This window comes from Nematolebias whitei, chromosome 1 (genome assembly GCF_014905685.2).
Source record: "Nematolebias whitei isolate Nwh7 chromosome 1, NemWhi1, whole genome shotgun sequence".
Lineage (NCBI taxonomy): Eukaryota > Metazoa > Chordata > Actinopteri > Cyprinodontiformes > Rivulidae > Nematolebias > Nematolebias whitei.
Genome location: NC_056498.1, coordinates 10,013,999 through 10,032,142, shown reverse-complemented (window position 1 = coordinate 10,032,142; position 18,144 = coordinate 10,013,999). Strand labels below are relative to the sequence as shown.

The 18,144-nt window shown below is 41.6% G+C and overlaps 2 protein-coding genes across 4 annotated transcripts in view; one reads left to right on the top strand and one right to left on the bottom strand.

Annotated features, from left to right (window-relative positions):
- Nucleotides 1–5,279: 5,279 nt before the first annotated feature.
- On the bottom strand, nt 5,280–5,929 carry tifa (TRAF interacting protein with forkhead associated domain). Its single transcript, XM_037682332.1, has one exon. It carries the CDS (start codon nt 5,927–5,929, stop codon nt 5,366–5,368), a length of 564 nt encoding a protein of 187 aa, XP_037538260.1. The 3' UTR covers nt 5,280–5,365.
- A 725-nt stretch (nt 5,930–6,654) lies between these two features.
- LOC119408214 (RNA-binding protein 4.1) overlaps nt 6,655–18,144 on the top strand; it is a 32,286-nt gene continuing 20,796 nt past the window's right edge. For 2 of the 3 annotated variants that reach the window (XM_037675054.1, XM_037675062.1), the window contains exons 1-3: nt 6,655–6,723; nt 7,347–7,765; nt 7,852–8,483. In XM_037675054.1, the coding sequence (XP_037530982.1) occupies nt 7,357–7,765; nt 7,852–8,462 (1,020 nt within the window). In that variant the 5' untranslated portion in view covers nt 6,655–6,723; nt 7,347–7,356 and the 3' untranslated portion in view covers nt 8,463–8,483. Of the gene's footprint in view, nt 6,724–7,346; nt 7,766–7,851; nt 8,484–8,847; nt 9,451–18,144 lie in introns of those variants that run through there. The other variant, XM_037675061.1, reaches the window with a different exon arrangement.

Sequence of the window (18,144 nt, the reverse complement as noted above, 5' to 3'; positions counted from 1 at the left end):
GATGACCATTGACACCTTGCACAAGGAGGGCAAGACACAAAAGGTCATTGCTAAAGAAGCTGGCTGTTCACAGAGCTCTGTGTCCAAACACATTAATGGAGAGGTGAAGGGAAGGAAATGATGTGGTAGAAAAAAGTGTACAAGCAACAGGGATAACCACCCTGGAGATGATGGTGAAACAAAACCCATTCCAAAATGTGCGGGAGATTCACAAATAGTGGACTGCAGCTGGAGTCAATGCTTCAAGAACCACCACGCACAGACGTATGCAAGACATGGGTTTTAGTTGTTGCATTCCTTGTGTCGAGCCACTCTTGAACAAGAGACAGCGTCAGAAGCATCTTGCCTGGGACTGCTGCTGAGTGGTCCAAAGTTATGTTCTCTGATGAAAGTACATTTTGCATTTCATTTGGAAATCAAGGTCCCAGAGTCTGGAGGAAGAGGAGAGGCACAAAATCCATGTTGCTTGAGGTCAAGTTTCCACAGTCAGTGATGGTTTGGAGTGTCATGTCATCGGCTGGTGTTGGTCCACTGTGTTTTCTGAGGTCCAAGATCAACGCAGTCATCTACCAGGAAGTTTTAGAGCACTTCCTGCTGCTGATCAACTTTATGGAGATGCAGATTTCATTTTCCAACAGGACTTGGTACCTGCACACAGTACTAAAGTTACCAGTACCTGGTTTAAGGACCACGGTATACATGTTCTTAATTGTTCAGCAAACTCACCTGACCTTAACCTCATTGAAAATCTATGGGGTGTTGTGAAGAGGAAGATGTGATACACCAGACCCAACAATTCAGAAGAGCTGAAGGTCACTCAGAACAACCTGTGCTCTCATAACACCTGAGCAGTTTCACAGACTGATGACTCCATGCCACGCTGCATTACTGCAGTAATCCAGACAGAATGAGCAACAACTATACATGCTCATACTTTTCATGTTCATACTTTTCAGTTGAACAACATTTCTAAAAATCCTTTTTATTGGTCTTAATTAATTTTCTAAGTTTCTGAGATACTGAATTTGGGGTTTTCATTAGTTATCTGTTCTAATTGTCAACATTAAAATAAATAAACACCAGAAATATATCAATCTGTGTGTAACGAATGAATATAATATACAAGTTTCACTTTTTAAATGGAATTTCTGAAATCAACTTTTTCATGATATACTAGTTTTATGACCAGTACCTGTATAAAGTTCAGTTTATTTAAACGATGCTTAGATTTTGTGTCATTTGAGCATTTTTACTAAAGATGTTTTATTTCAACAGGAGCTGTTGGTTGATGAGCTAAACTCTGTGGGAAAGCTGTTGTAAAGAAAGATGGAGGCCGTGGAAAGAGAGAAACTAAGGTTTAAATCACCTGTCATGTTTCATGTCAGAGACTTCACCATGATGATGGTGAGCTTTGGTCGACCCTCGTCACTGACCGTATGCTCTCGTGTGACGTTCGTGCTCAGACTGTGTGTTAAGGGTGACGCAGCTACTACCAATCCTAAATCATCCCAGTATCTGTACATCTGACAAATAGGGGAGTGGTGGTTAGGAGGTTAGAGAAGGAGGACCTGTGATCGGAAGGTCGCTCGTTCAGCTCCCTGGAGTGACATGAAAATGTGGGTGTGATAGGTGAAACACCCTCATTTGATCCACTCTGGGCCCTTGAGCAAGGCCCTCAACCCCCATCATCTGCTCCCCCAAGTGCCCTAGATGTTGGCTCTCTGCTCCACACAGAGGACTGTGGTAGCTCAGTGGTCTGTGGTGGTGTCAGGAAAGACATCTGGTGTAAAAATAAAAACAATCACCAAGTCTTCTTGAGAGGTCATTGTGACCCCTGAAGAAGGGAGCAGCCGGAAGAAGAAAAACAATCTAAAGCTGACAACGCTGTTTTTGTGTTTGCCAAAGTTCCTTAGCTGTGGCTGCCATCTTGGATTACTCCTAAAGTTGGTCACTTGCAGATGCACATCCAGAGATTACTTTGAGTTTCAATAAATTAATCCATGACTTTGAAGATATTTGGCTAACAGGACAGACGCGGGTGAAAACATTGTTGCTCTTTCACCTTTGGCAGCAGGTTTATGTATATATGTGTAGACCTTTAGTCAGCTTTAAGTTTAAAAATAAAACAAGTTGTAGAGGAACACTGACAGTGTTGGGTAAGATTTCTAGCCTCCATCTTGTTGAGAGCTTTGTGTATCACTTTGTACTGTTTCCATGTAAAGACCACACGTGTGAGCATGTGCATCTGTCCAGAAACACCACAAGTTTTATTTGACCTGGTTCATCGTTTTCCTTGTTTTATAAATACTTTGCGAGTCTTTGGTATAACCAGAGCTCTGCTTCATGCACAGTTATTTTTACTGAGACTAAGAACTTCGGAGCCAAAATGCATAACTTTAAAAATAAAATTACTACAGAATTACAGTTCAATATCGATCATTTTAACAGTTTAGGGTAAGACTAATAGCAGCTGTGAGTGTTTTGAATAAAGTTGGATGATGTCTCCATGGTAAATTTAAAGTTGATGTAAAGTACTAAGAAGTTTCACATAATTTCTAGTGTTTCTGGAAGATGTAGCTTTATGTAAGTAATGTTTCATGTGCTGGCTCTGATAAATAATACCAAACATCTGTTTCACTTATTGTTCCCCACCACGGAGCGAAGAGAGGAACTGGAAACACCCTCCATCCCTGCATGTTGTAAACATGATGACTTCAAAAATAACAGAGGTGGTAGCTTCCATTCTGGTGTGGCTGCATCTGCGTGTATGAAAGGTTTCTTTGGAAAATTACAATCCAAGATGGCTGCCACCATATACAGGTGTATCTCAAAAATTAAAATGTTGTGTAAAAGTTTTAAAAAAAAATTGTCAAATCGTTTCATAAAGTGAAACTCAATATTACAGATTCATGACACAGAGTGAAATATTTCAAACCTGTTTCTTGCTATTTTGATGATCATGTCTTACAAATAATGAAAACCCAAAACTCAAGGTCTCAGAAAATGAGAATAATCCACAGGCATCTGCTGGAGCCGCGTCCTGCTGGAAAATGAAATCAGCATCTCCATAAAACTCAACAGAAAGAAGCATGAAGAGCTTTAAAATGCCCTGGTACATAGTGTGGACTTCACAAAACCCAGTGGGCCAGAACCAGCAGAGGACGGACCCAAACCATCACTGACTGGAAATTTCACTCTGGACTTCCACAACGTGGATTCTGGACCTCTCCACTCTTCATCCAGACTCTGGGACCGTGATTTATAAATTTTTAATCTATAAAGAGTTGGGACCTCTGAGAGACGGTCCAGTTCTTTGTCTCCTCAGCAGATAAGACACTTCTGATGTCTCTGGTTCAGGAGTGTCTGGACTTGAGGAATGAGACATTTGTAGCTCATGTCCAGGAGTTGATCAGCTGATCAGGGTGTGATACCAGGAGTTTACAATATTCAACCTCTTCATTTTTTTGAAAAACTTGTATTTCATGATCAAAATGACATGAAGAAAAGTTTAAATATTTCACTCTAATGATTATGCAATATATTAGTTTCACTTTCTGAAGTGATTAAAAGACCTGAATGTTTCCACAACGTTCACATTTTTTGAGACACACCTGTATGTAAACTTTGTGTGCTGGATGACCTCAGAGATGAGCAATGTGCCGGCTTCTGTTTTGGTGTATGGCAGCTAAAAGGTCACTCAAAATTTAGGTGGACATGTCCAAATCCAAGATGGCCACCACAATGTTATATGTATAAACTGGCCTCTTATTTGAGAAAACTTTGCTTTTTATTTTTCGTATTGCCTAAAAGTATACTTTCCTCAAATGATTTAGGTGGCCAAAGATTAATCTATGGTGGTTAAGGCCACCACTGGCCACCCCCTGGTCCCTGCACTGCACCTGTGTCCCTCTGCTCACCAGGATCCTTCACTCTGCTCCACAGTTTGACTCCTGTCCTCTGGAATATGTTGCACCTAAAACATTTAGGTTTACGTGCAGTCCCTGCTCAGTTCCTCAGTGATGGGGTCTTTTCAGCCTTCACTTGTTCTCATGACGTTCTGTTGGTGTCCAGTCTGCAGCTGAGTCAAACATCTCAACCTGTGTCATCCATCATTTATGGCATTTATTTATAACGCTTAGTTTTTTGGTGTACTTCTTTGTAATAAATTGTAATTTAAAAATTATCTTGAGTCCTTTTTTTTCCTGTTTGTTGCTAAGTGTTAATACTTAGTAAATTTGACCATTTCCTCTGTGCAGGACAAACACGGTGCACATGAACATTGATGCTTCACCTTTGCACCAAAATAAGATGCTTTTGCTTTGGATGTTTGTTCTCGTGTGCGTGGGCTGCTGAGCAGGAACTCACGCTGCTGGACTGCACACGAGTCGGTCTGGAGCCTCATTCATGAGTGAACAGCATGACGGTGAAAACATTCCAGACATTTTGAGGCTTTTTGTCTCCACGAAGACTGACGTCCTTTAAATGCATCTTATCTGGATCTCATGCTGCGTTCAAGTGCAGTGACATCAAAACAACATTATGAAACATGAGTTAACCTCCTAGGACCTGGCATGCACATATGCAAGAGTTCAGGTCTTAGGAGGTTAGTAAAAGATTGTTACACGTGAGGTTAGTAAAAGATTGTTACACGTGAGGTTAGTAAAAGATTGTTACACGTGGGCATCGTCACAAGACGGAGTGTCCTGAACCCCAGCTCCAAGGTCACAGATCAAGGTCAAAGGTTGTCTGGGCCATTGCCATGTGCTGCACGATGAGTTTTGGTTAGCAATCTAAAGACGAGTGTTTTTATCTGTCAGATCAAGAAAAACCTGCTTCCATCAAGTGAACTGCTCAGAGTTCAGCCTCAGCTGAGTTTTTTTAGGTTTACACATTTCTTTAAAGACTTTCAAGGAACATGCACTTTGTACACAACTTTTATATCGGAAAATTATGAAACTATCCGTTTGGATCAAAACTTAAAAAATGACCCTTTACCAACTTATCCAGTGTAATCAGCTTATTATCATCCAAACTGAATTATGACCAGATGTGTTAACTAATGTCCTGTTGGCTGTGGCAGCCATCTTAAAATGAGATGTAATTTATCAGTAGATGATAAATGTCCAACGATTAGTTTAATTAAAATCTGTCCAGTGGTTCAGGAGATATTTTGTTAACACACAAATCCACACACATTGTTGTTCGCCTCTTGTCAACATACTGTTATAACAAAGCTTTATAATAGTTTCTGTTATTTGTTGGCACATGGATCTGTGACGTCACTGCAGATGTGACCACAGCTGTTTGAAGTGGAGCTCAGCAGTGTGTAGTTCTGACAGGTGTGTGTCTAAGAAGCGATACTTGGTTATGAGTAACAGATCAGGGTGTCGTCGGTCTCCTGGGGTCCAAGTTCTCTGACCATCAGGCCCGTGTCCATCACTGGTCCCAGACCAGGCACACACGTGCACGTCTCTCTGGACGGAGGCGCTGCCAGAACCTCAAACTGCACCTCAAAACTACCCTTGGCCTCCCCAGACTCGCGGACGATCAGCATCTCGTACTCCCCGAACCGGACCAGAGCCTTGTCTGGCAGGTCCATCCTCTCCAGGTAGTCCAGCGCCGAGCTGTTCACGGACAGCCTCCCTCTCTGACTCAGGTTCTGGACGGAGAACAGCAGGTCTGGACTCTGGGCCGAGCGGTGTGCAGACAGACACAGCTGTTTGCGGGACACCCGGGGGTCCAGTAGAGCGTAGGTGCAGGACCCAGAGTCTCGACCCAGTCTGAGGGGATCCTCGGCTGAGTGTCGTCTCCTGGTTCCCAAAGGGAGGGACCCATAAAGACCTCTAGAACTCTGCTGCGGGTGGTACATCTTGATGTGGAGACAAGACAGGAGGTCCTCCTCTGTCTCCAGGGTCTGAGACACGCTCATCGTCAACAATAGTCCTGATGCACAGAACAATTAACAGAGCTGTCCAATGAGGCAACAAATAACAGTTTAAATGTCCAAGTCTTACCTGGAAGATGAGGGTTTTCAGAGCCACAGATGAAGCTTTGTCTCTTCAGAAATCATGAATCAACTAAACAAAGAGAAAGTGAACAGCTGGTAAAACCTGTTGCTTTCAGGGAGAAACGGGAAAATAGTTCTGTAACGATTCAGAGCTATTTTTTTAACCTTAAAGGCTCGGGGGGGGGGGGGGGGGAGTATTTTCTCCTCATTTAGTAAATCTCCCCTTTAGGGATTTTCTTCTCACCAGCAGCTGAGAAGAAAACACATATTGTCATATTTCAGAGGCAAACTACTTTTACCAAGTAGGAAAAAAACCTGAACCTAATAAGCTTTTTTGTGTTACATTCTCCCTTTTTGTGTCTGGCAGGTCTTTACGAAACTTCACCCGAGAGACCGTGAACGCAGCATCGCTGCTTTTTCAACGCAACATCATGGTGCTCTTCGTGTTTTCACATTCGAAGTGGTAGTCGTAAACAGACACGATTATTTTATTTCAAGTCTCTGTGTATTAACACAGTATTACTTTTATTAGAAAACAAAATGAGGGTAAAATATTTGTGTAAACCAAACGCTCATGGTTGCCTGCACATCCCCCTCCAGTCCTGCGGGTGGCGCTGTGGCTGTTACTGAGATGCCGGAGGAGGGGCGGAGCTTAACAGAAGAAAAAAAAGCTTTTGAGTGGGTTTGCTTTTCTGGTCATCCCGTTCTGGCAAAACGTAAGCAATGCTTTCAAATATTAAGTGGATTAAAAAATATATATCAAACGATCTGTATGTTATTCGATGAATTGTACGTTTAATGGAGCTGCTCTACCAGCGAGTACAATCTTTCGCCACGTTTATGTTAGCGTGCTGAAGATCAAGCTAAAGCTAAGCTAACAGGCTAATTTCATTTCATTTATTTTTTTAAATTAGGACAATGCATATTAATCAACATGTTAGTAGTAAGCATTAATGTAAATATGCTGGAGTTAGCAGAATAGCTAATTTTCATTTGTTGTCCTAAGATTGGACATGATTCATTTAAAAACATCAATTTAACATTATTTTTTTGTTAAAAAGTTGGTTTTGCTGTTGTTTTTTGATATTGTATAGTTCAGAAAAAGGTCTGTAAGCACAATCATCCAGGTTCAGATGGCATGATTTAACCTTATTTTATTATAAATTATGCTTATTCGTTGTTTCCATAACTAAGTTCCTATTTTATTTTTGTATTGGGGCAAAAAACATTTAGCCTGTAATGAACAGTTTTGATGTGAACATATTCTTTTTGTATATTTTACTAAGAGACTGGTCTAATGTAGTTTTTATTGACTTTTATTTCTGCTGTTTCTACACAGATTTTTAACAATGGTGAAGATTTTTGTGGGAAATCTGCCGCAAGCAGCGACGGAGGATGAACTCCGGCAGCTCTTTGCAGAGTATGGTGCAGTCACTGAATGTTCCATTGTCAAAAATTTTGGCTTTGTCCACATGGAGGATCGTAAGGCTGCTACCAAAGCCATCCGGAGTCTTCACATGCACATGCTTCACGGCACGCCGATCAACGTGGAGGCTAGCCACGGCAAGAACCAAAGTCCGGTCAAACTGCACGTATCAAACGTGGAGAAGGGATGTGACGCTCAGCTCCGTGCGCTCTTTGAAGAGTACGGTACGGTCACAGAGTGTGCTGTTGTTAAGAATTTTGCTTTTGTACACATGCCCAACTATGAAGAGGCCATGGATGCCATGAGGGGACTGGATAACACATTGATTCAAGGTAAGGGAGAACAAAAAGAAGCATCAAGCTGTTTCCTACGTTCATCCTCACCCAGTGTTCTTCAATACGTCTGCTTTTGTTTCTAGAGAAACGCATCCATGTTCAGGTCTCCAAGAGTCGTCCCAAATACGATGAATCTGAAGAATACCCGCCTCCTCCCCCAGACAGAGGCAGCTACTGGCCACCGCAATATCCAGGAGAGAGACCTGCACCTCCACCACCCAGCTACATGAGGGGCCGCGCTATGCCCCCAGGTTACCCCGCTCCTCCTCCTCCTCCTCTGCCGCCCCCTCTCCCCAGACGAGCTGTTTATCCACAGCACTACGAGAGTGACGGGTACAGCATGGTAGATTACTATGAGAAGTATAGAGCCCGTCCGTATGGTGTCTCTCCTTATGAGGGCCAGCGTACCGGCCCCCCACCTCCTCCGCCTCCACCGTCAGCCGTCGTACGAGGTCGTCCACTGAGCTCGTCGCTTGACCCATATGAGCGTCGGCCCCTTCCGCCACCACTTACCCCTCACCCTTCAGCGTACTACGCCCGAGATCGCAGCCCCATCGGGCGGGCGCCCGCTGCACCTATGCCCCCTCCCAGTAACGGCTACTCTTATGATCGTTCTGCATATGGAGTTCCACGTGCGAGGGACCCCTACGCTAACAGGCTGCCTCCGCCACCCCCTCCACGCTATGCCTATTAAAGCGAGACGTCGACGTTGAAGGTGAGAATAGATCGGAGATAAAATGATCTTTGACAGTTTATAAACTGCACCTCGTCCCTCCGAAGGCAGAGGCAGCTGTTGAACCTTCGTACAAACTTTAGAGCGTTCAAGTGTAACACGGTTTGAACAGGTCTCCGTTCAAGCTGCTCTTCAACGTAAACGCGTATTTAAAGTCAGTGAACTGACATCAAGTCAGATTTTTATCCAACTTTAAAATATGTTATTCAGTTCATTTGAGAATAAATGTTCATCCTTAAATCTGTGAACGTCCTCGGTTCCGTACATGGGTACAATGCCTGATGGAACTACGTGCGCTTTTAACCAGATGCAAGTAGTTTATGTGTGTTATTTGCTCTTTTTTCAGGGTTGTTGTCTGCGTCGTCGCCTGCCGCCTTCTGATGCACGTGATTCTATCTTCCTGTCCGTGGCTGAGCGCGTTACGTTTCTCTGCGACGCTCACAAGAAGAACTAATTTCTCTACGTCCTTGTCGATAATTTGTTTTTATTTAGGATCAGGTTTACGCCTTTTCTCTCCTGTGTGTTATTACTGGTGTCATTTTACTGTATTTTTATTGGTTTAGGTCTCAATGGGGCAGCTCCTGTTTAAACTAATTAGATTGAATAACTAATGTTGTGTGTAGATGATATTAGCACCAATTTAAAGACGGAACTTCATTTTCTTCTCGACCTAACATGCACGTTGGTTCCATCGTGTTAGTTTTCCTTTAAACCCCAAACCCCTGTGGCGTTGTAAGCTGATACGATGTAGATGTAGATACGTATACGTAACTGTTTATTGGCCTGTGGACACATTGCATCAACAATGTGTATTGTAAAAACACCACACATTTGTATCGTGATTGTTTCTAAATGCTCCTAAAACCTCTGATCCTGTTACCGTTTAAGATGAGTCGAATGCGGTTTCACGATTCTCCCCTTGGTAAAATAAATGGCAGGCTTGTTAAAATCGTCTCGTCGATTAAAGAACTTCTTCACGGATCTTGTCATAATCATAACCCACAAGCTTTTTTCAGTAAAAGTGAACCCCTCATCTTCGTCAGTGCCAAACGTATGAAGTAATTGCAAAGGAGGAAATGTGTCACACACTCCAGCCACGCTTGGCTGTGGGGATTTCACAGCCAAATCTTTTTGTAGGAATGACATCAATGGTTGTTGGAGACTTTCACACCGAGCAGGTAAGTGAAGGAATTGTTGAAACCAGCGTAGAGATTAAGTTGTTTCACTGCTTTTAGGGGTTAATAAGATTAAAAGGTATTTATAGGTACTTGTGTTTTTATCAACCACACCAAATTATCCAGCCATCAGTCTGTTTTTCGATTGTACCACTACACAGATGGCTGACAAAAACCAGAGAAGACATGCAAATAATGTCTTCATTTTACTGTACATAGCTGTTGAAGCTGGGAATCCATTAAAATGTGCAGGGTCGGCCTTCATGACCAGAGTTGTGGACTTCTGCTTTAAAACAGGAACATTTTACAAAACCTACTTAGTTTGCTGTTTTTATTTTATTTTTGCAGTGGCTGTACTGTTGCTGTCCATAGTTCTTGTAACTACATTGTTGGGTCTTTAAGAGTAATTTTTATTTTTTTATTTTTATTAGGTTAACCAGGATGCATGAGTGGGTCAAGGAAGTCTAATTTGTTTACACACAGCTGTACAGACCCTTTCCAAAAAATTAGAATATCATTTAAAAGTTGTTTAACTTCCATAATTCCATTCAAAAAGTTAATCTTTAATAGATGATAGATTCAGGGCCCACAATTTAAACGATTTCAAGTATTTATTTGTTTATTTTTACATAATTTGGGCTTCCAACTCATGAAAACAGGATTTCAAAAAATTAGAATACTGTGAAGTCATCAGGCCACATTTTGCAGGGCATGAATGTTCATTGATTGATACCCTCCATAGGACGGGTAAGCCACAAAAGTTCATAGCTAAGGAGGCTGGCTGTTCATAGAGTGCTGTGTCCAAGCATATCAATGGAAAGTCTAGTGGAAGGGCAAAATGTGGCAGGAGAAGATGCACCAGCAAAAGAGATGACCGTGGGCTTCAGTGGATTATCAAACAGAGAAGAGTTCATAATCTGGCAGAGATCCAGAAAGAGTGGAATGAGGCGGGAGTCACAGCTTCAAAAACCACCACATTCTGGGAGATGGGCGACAACTGTTGGGTTCCTCTGTCTTTTCCGATGAAAGTAAAGTGTGCCTTTCATTCAGAAATCAAGGTCCAAGGGTTTGGAGGAAGAAGGGTGAGGAACAGAACCCATACTGCTTGAGGTCCCGTGTGAAATATCCACAGTCAGTCATGATTTGGGGTGCAATGTCCGGTGCAGGTGTTGGTAAACTCTGCTTTCTTAAATCCAAGGTCACTGCAACAGTCTACCAGAATGTTTTAGAGGACTTCATGATTCCTTCTGCTGAGGATCTGTATGGAGATGCAGATTTCCTCTTCCAGTAGGACCTGGCCCCTGCCCATGATGCCAGAAGCACCAAAACCTGGTTTGATGCTCATGACACAGTGCTTCACTTCCAGCCAACTTGACGGACCTAAACCCCATTGAGAATCTATGAGGTATTCTCAAGAGGAAAATGAGGAGCACCAGACCCAACAACAAAGAAGAGCTGACAGCATCAAGGAAATCTGGGCTTCCATAACTCCCAGTCAATGCCACGTAACATAGAAGCGGTGATTAAGGCAAAGGGATTCTCAACCAAGTATTGAAGATTGACATATCATTTAGAAAGTACCATATTTTGATTGATTTGTTTTGATCCTAGTTTCTTTTTTTTTTCTGCAAAAACAGAGAAGTGTGGGCTGATGTCTTCACAGTATTCTAATTTTTTGAAATCCTGTTTTTGTGGGTTTCATGAGGTGGAAGGTAAAATTATGTAAAAATAAGAAAAACATAAATACTTGAAATTGTTTAAGTTGTGGGCCCTGAATCTATCATCTATTAAAGATTAACTTTTTGAATGGAATTATGGAAGTTAAACAACTTTTCTATGATATTCTAATTTTTTGGAAAGGGTCTGTATGTTGCATAATAAACATTCTTCCAACACTCACTAATAACCCTCCTGCTGCCCTGGGGTCAAAATAAACTGCAGCGCTTTAGTTTTAAAATGTGTTCGTGTTCATGTAGGAATTGAAACTATGTACCAGTAGCTCATGTCTGCTTGCACATGATGTGCTGCTCTTTGAACATGAGCAGCACAAAGCAAACTGATGCCATCAGGCATCAACCACAATGTTTTAGGAAATAGGCTACAGTCGGGCAAAACGTATAGTCAGCCGCTGATTGTGCAAGTTCCCCTACTTAGAAAGACGAGAGGTCTGTAGTTTTCATCATAGGTGCACTTCAACTATGAGAGAGAAAATGAGCAGGAAAATCCAGTTAAAACCATTGTAGAATTTTTAAAGAATTTATTTGTAAATTATAGTGGAAAATAAGTATTTGTTCAATAATAAGCACAATTTGTGGCTCTCGCAGACCTGTAACCTCTTCTTTAATACGCTCTTTTGTCCTCCACTCATTACCTGTATTAATGGACCAGTTTGACTTCGTTATCTGTATAAAAGACACCTGACCACAGCCTCGGTCAGACTCCAAACTCAACCGTGGCCAAGACCAAAGAGCTGTCGAAGGACACCAGGAAGAAAATTGTAGACCTGCACCAGACTGGGAAGAGTGAATCTACAATAGGCAGCAGGATGGTGTGAATAAATCAACTGTGGGAGCAATTGTAAAAAAAATGGAAGACATACAAGACCATTGATAATCTCCCTCGATCTAGGGCCCCACGCAAGATCTCATCCCGTGGGGTCAAAATGATCATGAGGACAGTGCTCAAAAATCCCAGACCTACACAGAGAGACCTGATGAACGACCTGCAGACAACTGGGACCAACGTAATAAAGACTACCATCAGTAACGCACTACGCCGAGAGGGACTCAAATCCTGCAGTGCCAGGCGTGTCCCCCTGTTGACGCAGTACATGTCTAGTCCCGTCTGAAGTTTGCCAGCGAGCGCATGGATGATCCAGAAGAGGGCTGGAAGAATATCGTGGTCAGATGAAACCGAAATAGAAGTTTTTGGTAAAAACTCAACTTGTCGAGTTTGGAGGAAGAAGAATGCTGAGTTACATCCCAAGAACACCATACCTACTGTGAAGCATGGGGGTGGAAACGTCATGCTTTGGGGCTGTTTTTGGGTGACGGGGACAGGACGACTGATCCGCGTTAAGGGAAGAATGAACGGGGCCGTGTATCGTGAGATTTTAAACCAAAACCACCTTGCATCAGTGAGAGCATTGACGATGGAACGTGGCTGGGTCTTCCAGCATGACAATGATCCCAAACACGCCGATCGGGCAACGAAGGAGTGGCTCCGTAAAAAGCGTTCCAAGGTCCTGGAGTGGCCTAGAAAGTCTCCAGACCTCAACCCCATAGAAAAATTGTGGAGGGAGTTGAAAGTCCGTGTTGCCCAGTGACGGCCCCAAAACATCACTGCTCTAGAGATCTGCAGGAGGAATGGTCCAACCAGCTACAGTGTGCAAACCTGGTGAAGACTTACTGGAAACATTTGACCTCTGCCAACAAAGTTTATGTTACAAAGTATTGAGTTGAACTTTTGCTATTGGCCAAATACTTATTTTCCACCATAATTTACAATTAAATTCTTTAAAAATCCTACAATGTGATTTCCTGGATTATTTCCCCTCATTTTGTCTCATAGTTGAAGTGCACCTACGATGAAAACTACAGACCTCTCATCTTTCAAAGTAGGAGAACTTGCACAATCAGTGGCTGACTAAATACTTTTTTGCCCCCCTGTAAAAACATTTTTATTTTTAAATACAATTGTACACTTGTGCATGAACAGATTGTTTTTAAAGGCCATTATATTTAGATGTGGTAATCAAATGGGAAAAAAAACTGTTTATAGCAATGCTAAGGTGCACACAAGGGTAGTTCAAAACCTTTGCTATCAGTCCCGGTGATTTATGATACATTTATTTAAAAAAAACTGCCTGAAAAGTTTCTTTTTAGCTTCTGAGATCAACAAAGTTTAGGTAAAGAATTTGGGCTGAGCTAAATTTGTAAGTTTTCTGCCATGACAGATGGAGTGAGAGAAAAATGTAGTGCCACTGCACGGGAGCTTTGAATTCTCTACATGGGGGTAGGTGTTGAGTCACCTCAGAAGCTACAAATTTAGATCATGAAGTTCAGATTATCAAATGACAAAACATTTGGTACTTTCTAAGGCAGCATTTAGTTTGACTTAAAAGTTAAATACTATGGCTTTAACTTTTCTGGACTCCAACCCAGCTGAACATGTACAGTGGTGCTTGAAAGTTTATGAAGTCTGTAATTTTCTATATTTCTGCATAATTATGACGTAAAACATCATCAGATTTTCATACAAGTCCTAAAAGTAGAGAAAGAGAGCCCAATTAAACAAATGAGACAAAAATATTATTTGTGATCATTTATTTATTGAGGAAAATAATCCAATATTACATATTTGTGATGGTAAAAGTATGTGAATCTTTGCTTTCAGTACCCGGTGTAACCCCCCACCCCCGTGCATCAATAACTTCAACTAAATATCCTGATGCATGCTCAATAATCCAGGTAGAAAAATCCAAAAAAGTTCAATCTGGTCCTCTGGACATTCATTCAAAAAAAAAAACAACAAAGCAAATCAACAAAAAAATGTAGAAACGTTTCGTCTCTCATCCGAGAGACTTCCTCAGTCTGAGGAGCTGTATTCAGCTCAGTCTCTTAAATAACACCGTCTCAGAGTGGATCAACCAGTTTGCTGCTGACAACCAAAACCAGCTGATCACATGCTCAAGAAGGACCATCAGCATAACAATGGATCATTAGCACACTGATGGCTGTTTACTGTTCACAGAGGGCTGAGTGATACTAGCAATCACAGCATTGTAAGAGGGGGACAGTTGAACCCGTAGGCCTCCACCCCTGTTTAATGATGGAAGATTTCTTTTCACAAAGATGGCCTCCTTTACTCCTCTCTCAAACCATCGTTCCTCTCTATCCAGGATGTGAACATCTTCATCCCTGAAAGAGTGACTGCTGGCCTGGAGATGAGTGTCAGAGTCCTGGCCTGATGATGTTGATCTTCTGTGCTGGGCCATCCTTTTGGCCAGTGGCCGTTTTGTTTCCCCGATGTAAGACTGATCACAGCCCTCCTGACACTGAACAGCATACACAACATTACTCTGTTTGTGCCGGGGGACTGGATCTTTGGGATGAACCAGTCTTTGCCGTAATGTATTTTGGGGTTTAAAAGCCACTGGGACGTTATGTTTAGAAAATAAACGTCTCAGTTTCTCTGATACTCCCTCAACATATGGAATGACCACTGGTCTGGGTCTGGGTTCCTCCTTTTCACCTGTTGGCTGACTGGAGTCCTGTTTGGGTTTCTTCTCTGCTTCCAGGAAGGCCCAGTTAGGATATCCACATTGCTCTAGAGCCTGTCTTGTGTGGGATTTCTCCTTCTGCCTGGCTCCTGAGCTAGTGGGGATGCTGTCTGCTCTGTGATACAGAGTCCTGATAACTCCTAACTTGTGCTCCAAAGGGTGATGGGAGTCAAACTGCAAATACTGGTCTGTGTGGGTGGGTTTGCAGTACACCTCAGTTTGCAAATGTCCTCTATCAGAGACTGAGCCCTCACAGTCCAAGAAAGCCAACCTGCCATTTTTTACATCTTCTCGTGTGAACTTGATGTATTTATCCACAGAGTTGATGTGGTCAGTAAAATGTTGGACTTCCTGAGATTTGATTTTAACCCAGGTGTCGTCAACATACCTGAACCAATGACCAACCAAGTCATTGTTGATGAGTCCTGAACACCTTGGAGGAACTTTAGTCCATTCCTCCATACAGAACAGCTTCAACTCTGGATGTTGGTGGTTTCCTCACATTAACTGCTGCTTCAGGTTCTTCCACAACATCTGGATTGGATTAAGATCAGGACTTTGACTCGGTCATTCCAAAACACGAACTTTGTTCTTCTTGAACATTCTTTGGTAGAACATCTTGTGTGCTCAGGGTCATTGTGTTGCTGCATGACCCACCTTCTCTTACATTCATATAATTTTCCTTTAGAATTTTCTGATATAATTCAGAATTAATTGTTCCATCAATGATGGCAAGACGTCCTGGCCCAGATGCAGCAAAACAGGCCCAAACCATGATACTACCACCACCATGTTTCACAGATGGGATAAGGTTCTTGTGCAGGAATGCAGAGATTTCATTTCTCCAAACATTAAACTTTTTTTCATTTAAACCAAAAAGTTTATTTTGGTCTCATCCGTCCACAGAACATTCTTCCAACAGTCTTCTGGTTTGTCCATGTGATCTTTATCAAACTGCAGATGAGCAGCCATGTTGTTTTTGGAGAGCAGTGTCTTTCTCCTTCAACCCTGCCATGAACCATTGTTGTTCAGTTCTCCTGATGGTGGACTCATGAACATCAACATTACTGTGAGAGAGACCTTCAGTTGTTAGAAGTTACCCTGGGCTCCTTGGTGACCTCACAGACTGTTCCACTCCTTGTTCTTGGAGTGATCTTTGTTGGTCCACCACTCCTGGAGAGGTAACAATGGTCTTCATGTTCCTCCATTTGTCCACAATCTGTGGACTGTGGACTTGGTGGAGTCCAAACTCTTTACAGATGTTTTGTAACATTTTCCAGCCTGATGAGCATCAACAACACTTTTTCTGAGCTCCTCAGAAATCTCCTTTGTTCCTCCATGATCCACTTCCACAAACATGTTGTGAAGAGCAGACTCTGATAGATCCTGTTCTTTAAATCAAACAGGGTGTCCACTCACACCTGATCATCATCCATTGATTGAAAACACCTGACTCTAATTTCACATTCAGATTAACTGATAATCCTAGAGGTTCACATACTTTTACCATCACAACTATGTAATATTGGATCATTTTCCTCAATAAATAAATGACCAAGTATAATATTTTTGTCTCATTTGTTTAACTGGGTTCTCTTTATCTACTGGTAGGACTTGTGGGAAAATCTGATGATGTTTTACGTCATATTTATGAAGAAATATAGAAAATTATAAAGACTTTACAAACTGTCAAGCACCACTGTACATATTAACATGTCTTACATACCCCATGGAAAATAATAGGTTATACCCTCATGGAAACGCCCAAGATAACGTAACAAAACTTCACACATATACGCCTCGTCACTAGATGGAGTGTTGTACAGTTTTCATCATCCCAGTTCCAAGGTCACAAATGAAGGTCAAAGTTAAAACCAGGTGTTTGCGTGGACAGACCATAACTAATGATCTGTTCAAGATAATTAATGTAACTTGATATATCTAATCACTAGACAGTTTTGTGTAATATTTTCACTTCCCCAGCTTAAGGTCACAAATCAAGGTCAATGCAAGGTCTTAGCTTGTCCTGGCCATTTCTATAGATTTCTGTATAATAGTTTTGTGGTCAGGCCTATAATGGGTTGTATGCAGTACTCTTGATCAGAGAAGTGAGTGTACTCCACAAGTTTCTAAGACTTTGGGTTGATGCACGACATTTTGCACTAGTTTTTTTTCTTTGTCTTCCATCTGTGAAGTGAAGTCAGTTTCAGGAAGCAGAATACTGTCTGGAGTATTCAGATAAAGCAAAATGAAGACTAGATTAACTTGTGTTCAAATAAAGCTGAAGTAGAAAGATGTAAAGTCACATTTTATACAGTAAATTAGTTTAGTTTAGTTTAATATCTGCCTTCAGATTGACATGGATTGGATTAAGTGCTTGACATTTTTAGATGTACAGTAATCTGTTGACAGTACAGAAATTCATTTTAAAATCTAAAATTGGGAATCATATGAACAAAACATTGTTTTTTAAACTGTTTATTCTGACCTGCATGAAAAAAAAACTGTAAAATGTTTAATACAATTCCACCACATAATAAAGTTCTGTTTTGCAAAGAAAAAAGTGGTTATAGTTTTTTATTTCATATATTTCAAAGTTTTGGTTTAAAACAAACTAAAAAAAAAAACTTGATTGGCATGGAGAATTTGTCAGAGTTGAAACTAAAACAGATATACAGTACATTTCAGACTTCCTCACAGAGCTGTTAAAGTAAAAAGTCTTCACCTCTGTGGACGTTTTGAGCTTTCTTTGTTGTAAATCAGTCAAGATCTAAATAATCTGCTCTTTACAAAATAAATAAATAATTTTAATGTCATTATAGCATAAAATTATCCACCCCTTTAAAGTGACCATCCTAATTCAAATCAGAGAAAATATTGTTGAAATGTACAAGTTCAGGGATGGACAGGTGGGTCAGGTGTCCGGTAAGGATGTCCCTGGATGTCTCTAAGGTTTTCTGGACAAGTCCAGCTTGTAGAAACTCTGAGGAAACCACTGAAGATTAGTCTCTCAGCTGACCTGGGTCTTGGAGTCTTCTCAGTAAAGATGGCTGTGCAAGGAGATGTCTGGATCTCCCTTAGCTCTAATGATTCTTTGATGTTAGTTGTCCTGGGGTCCAGGCTGGTCCACAGAGGTGATAAGGTCTTTAGTTGTCCTGGGGTCCAGGCTGGTCCACAGAGGTGATCA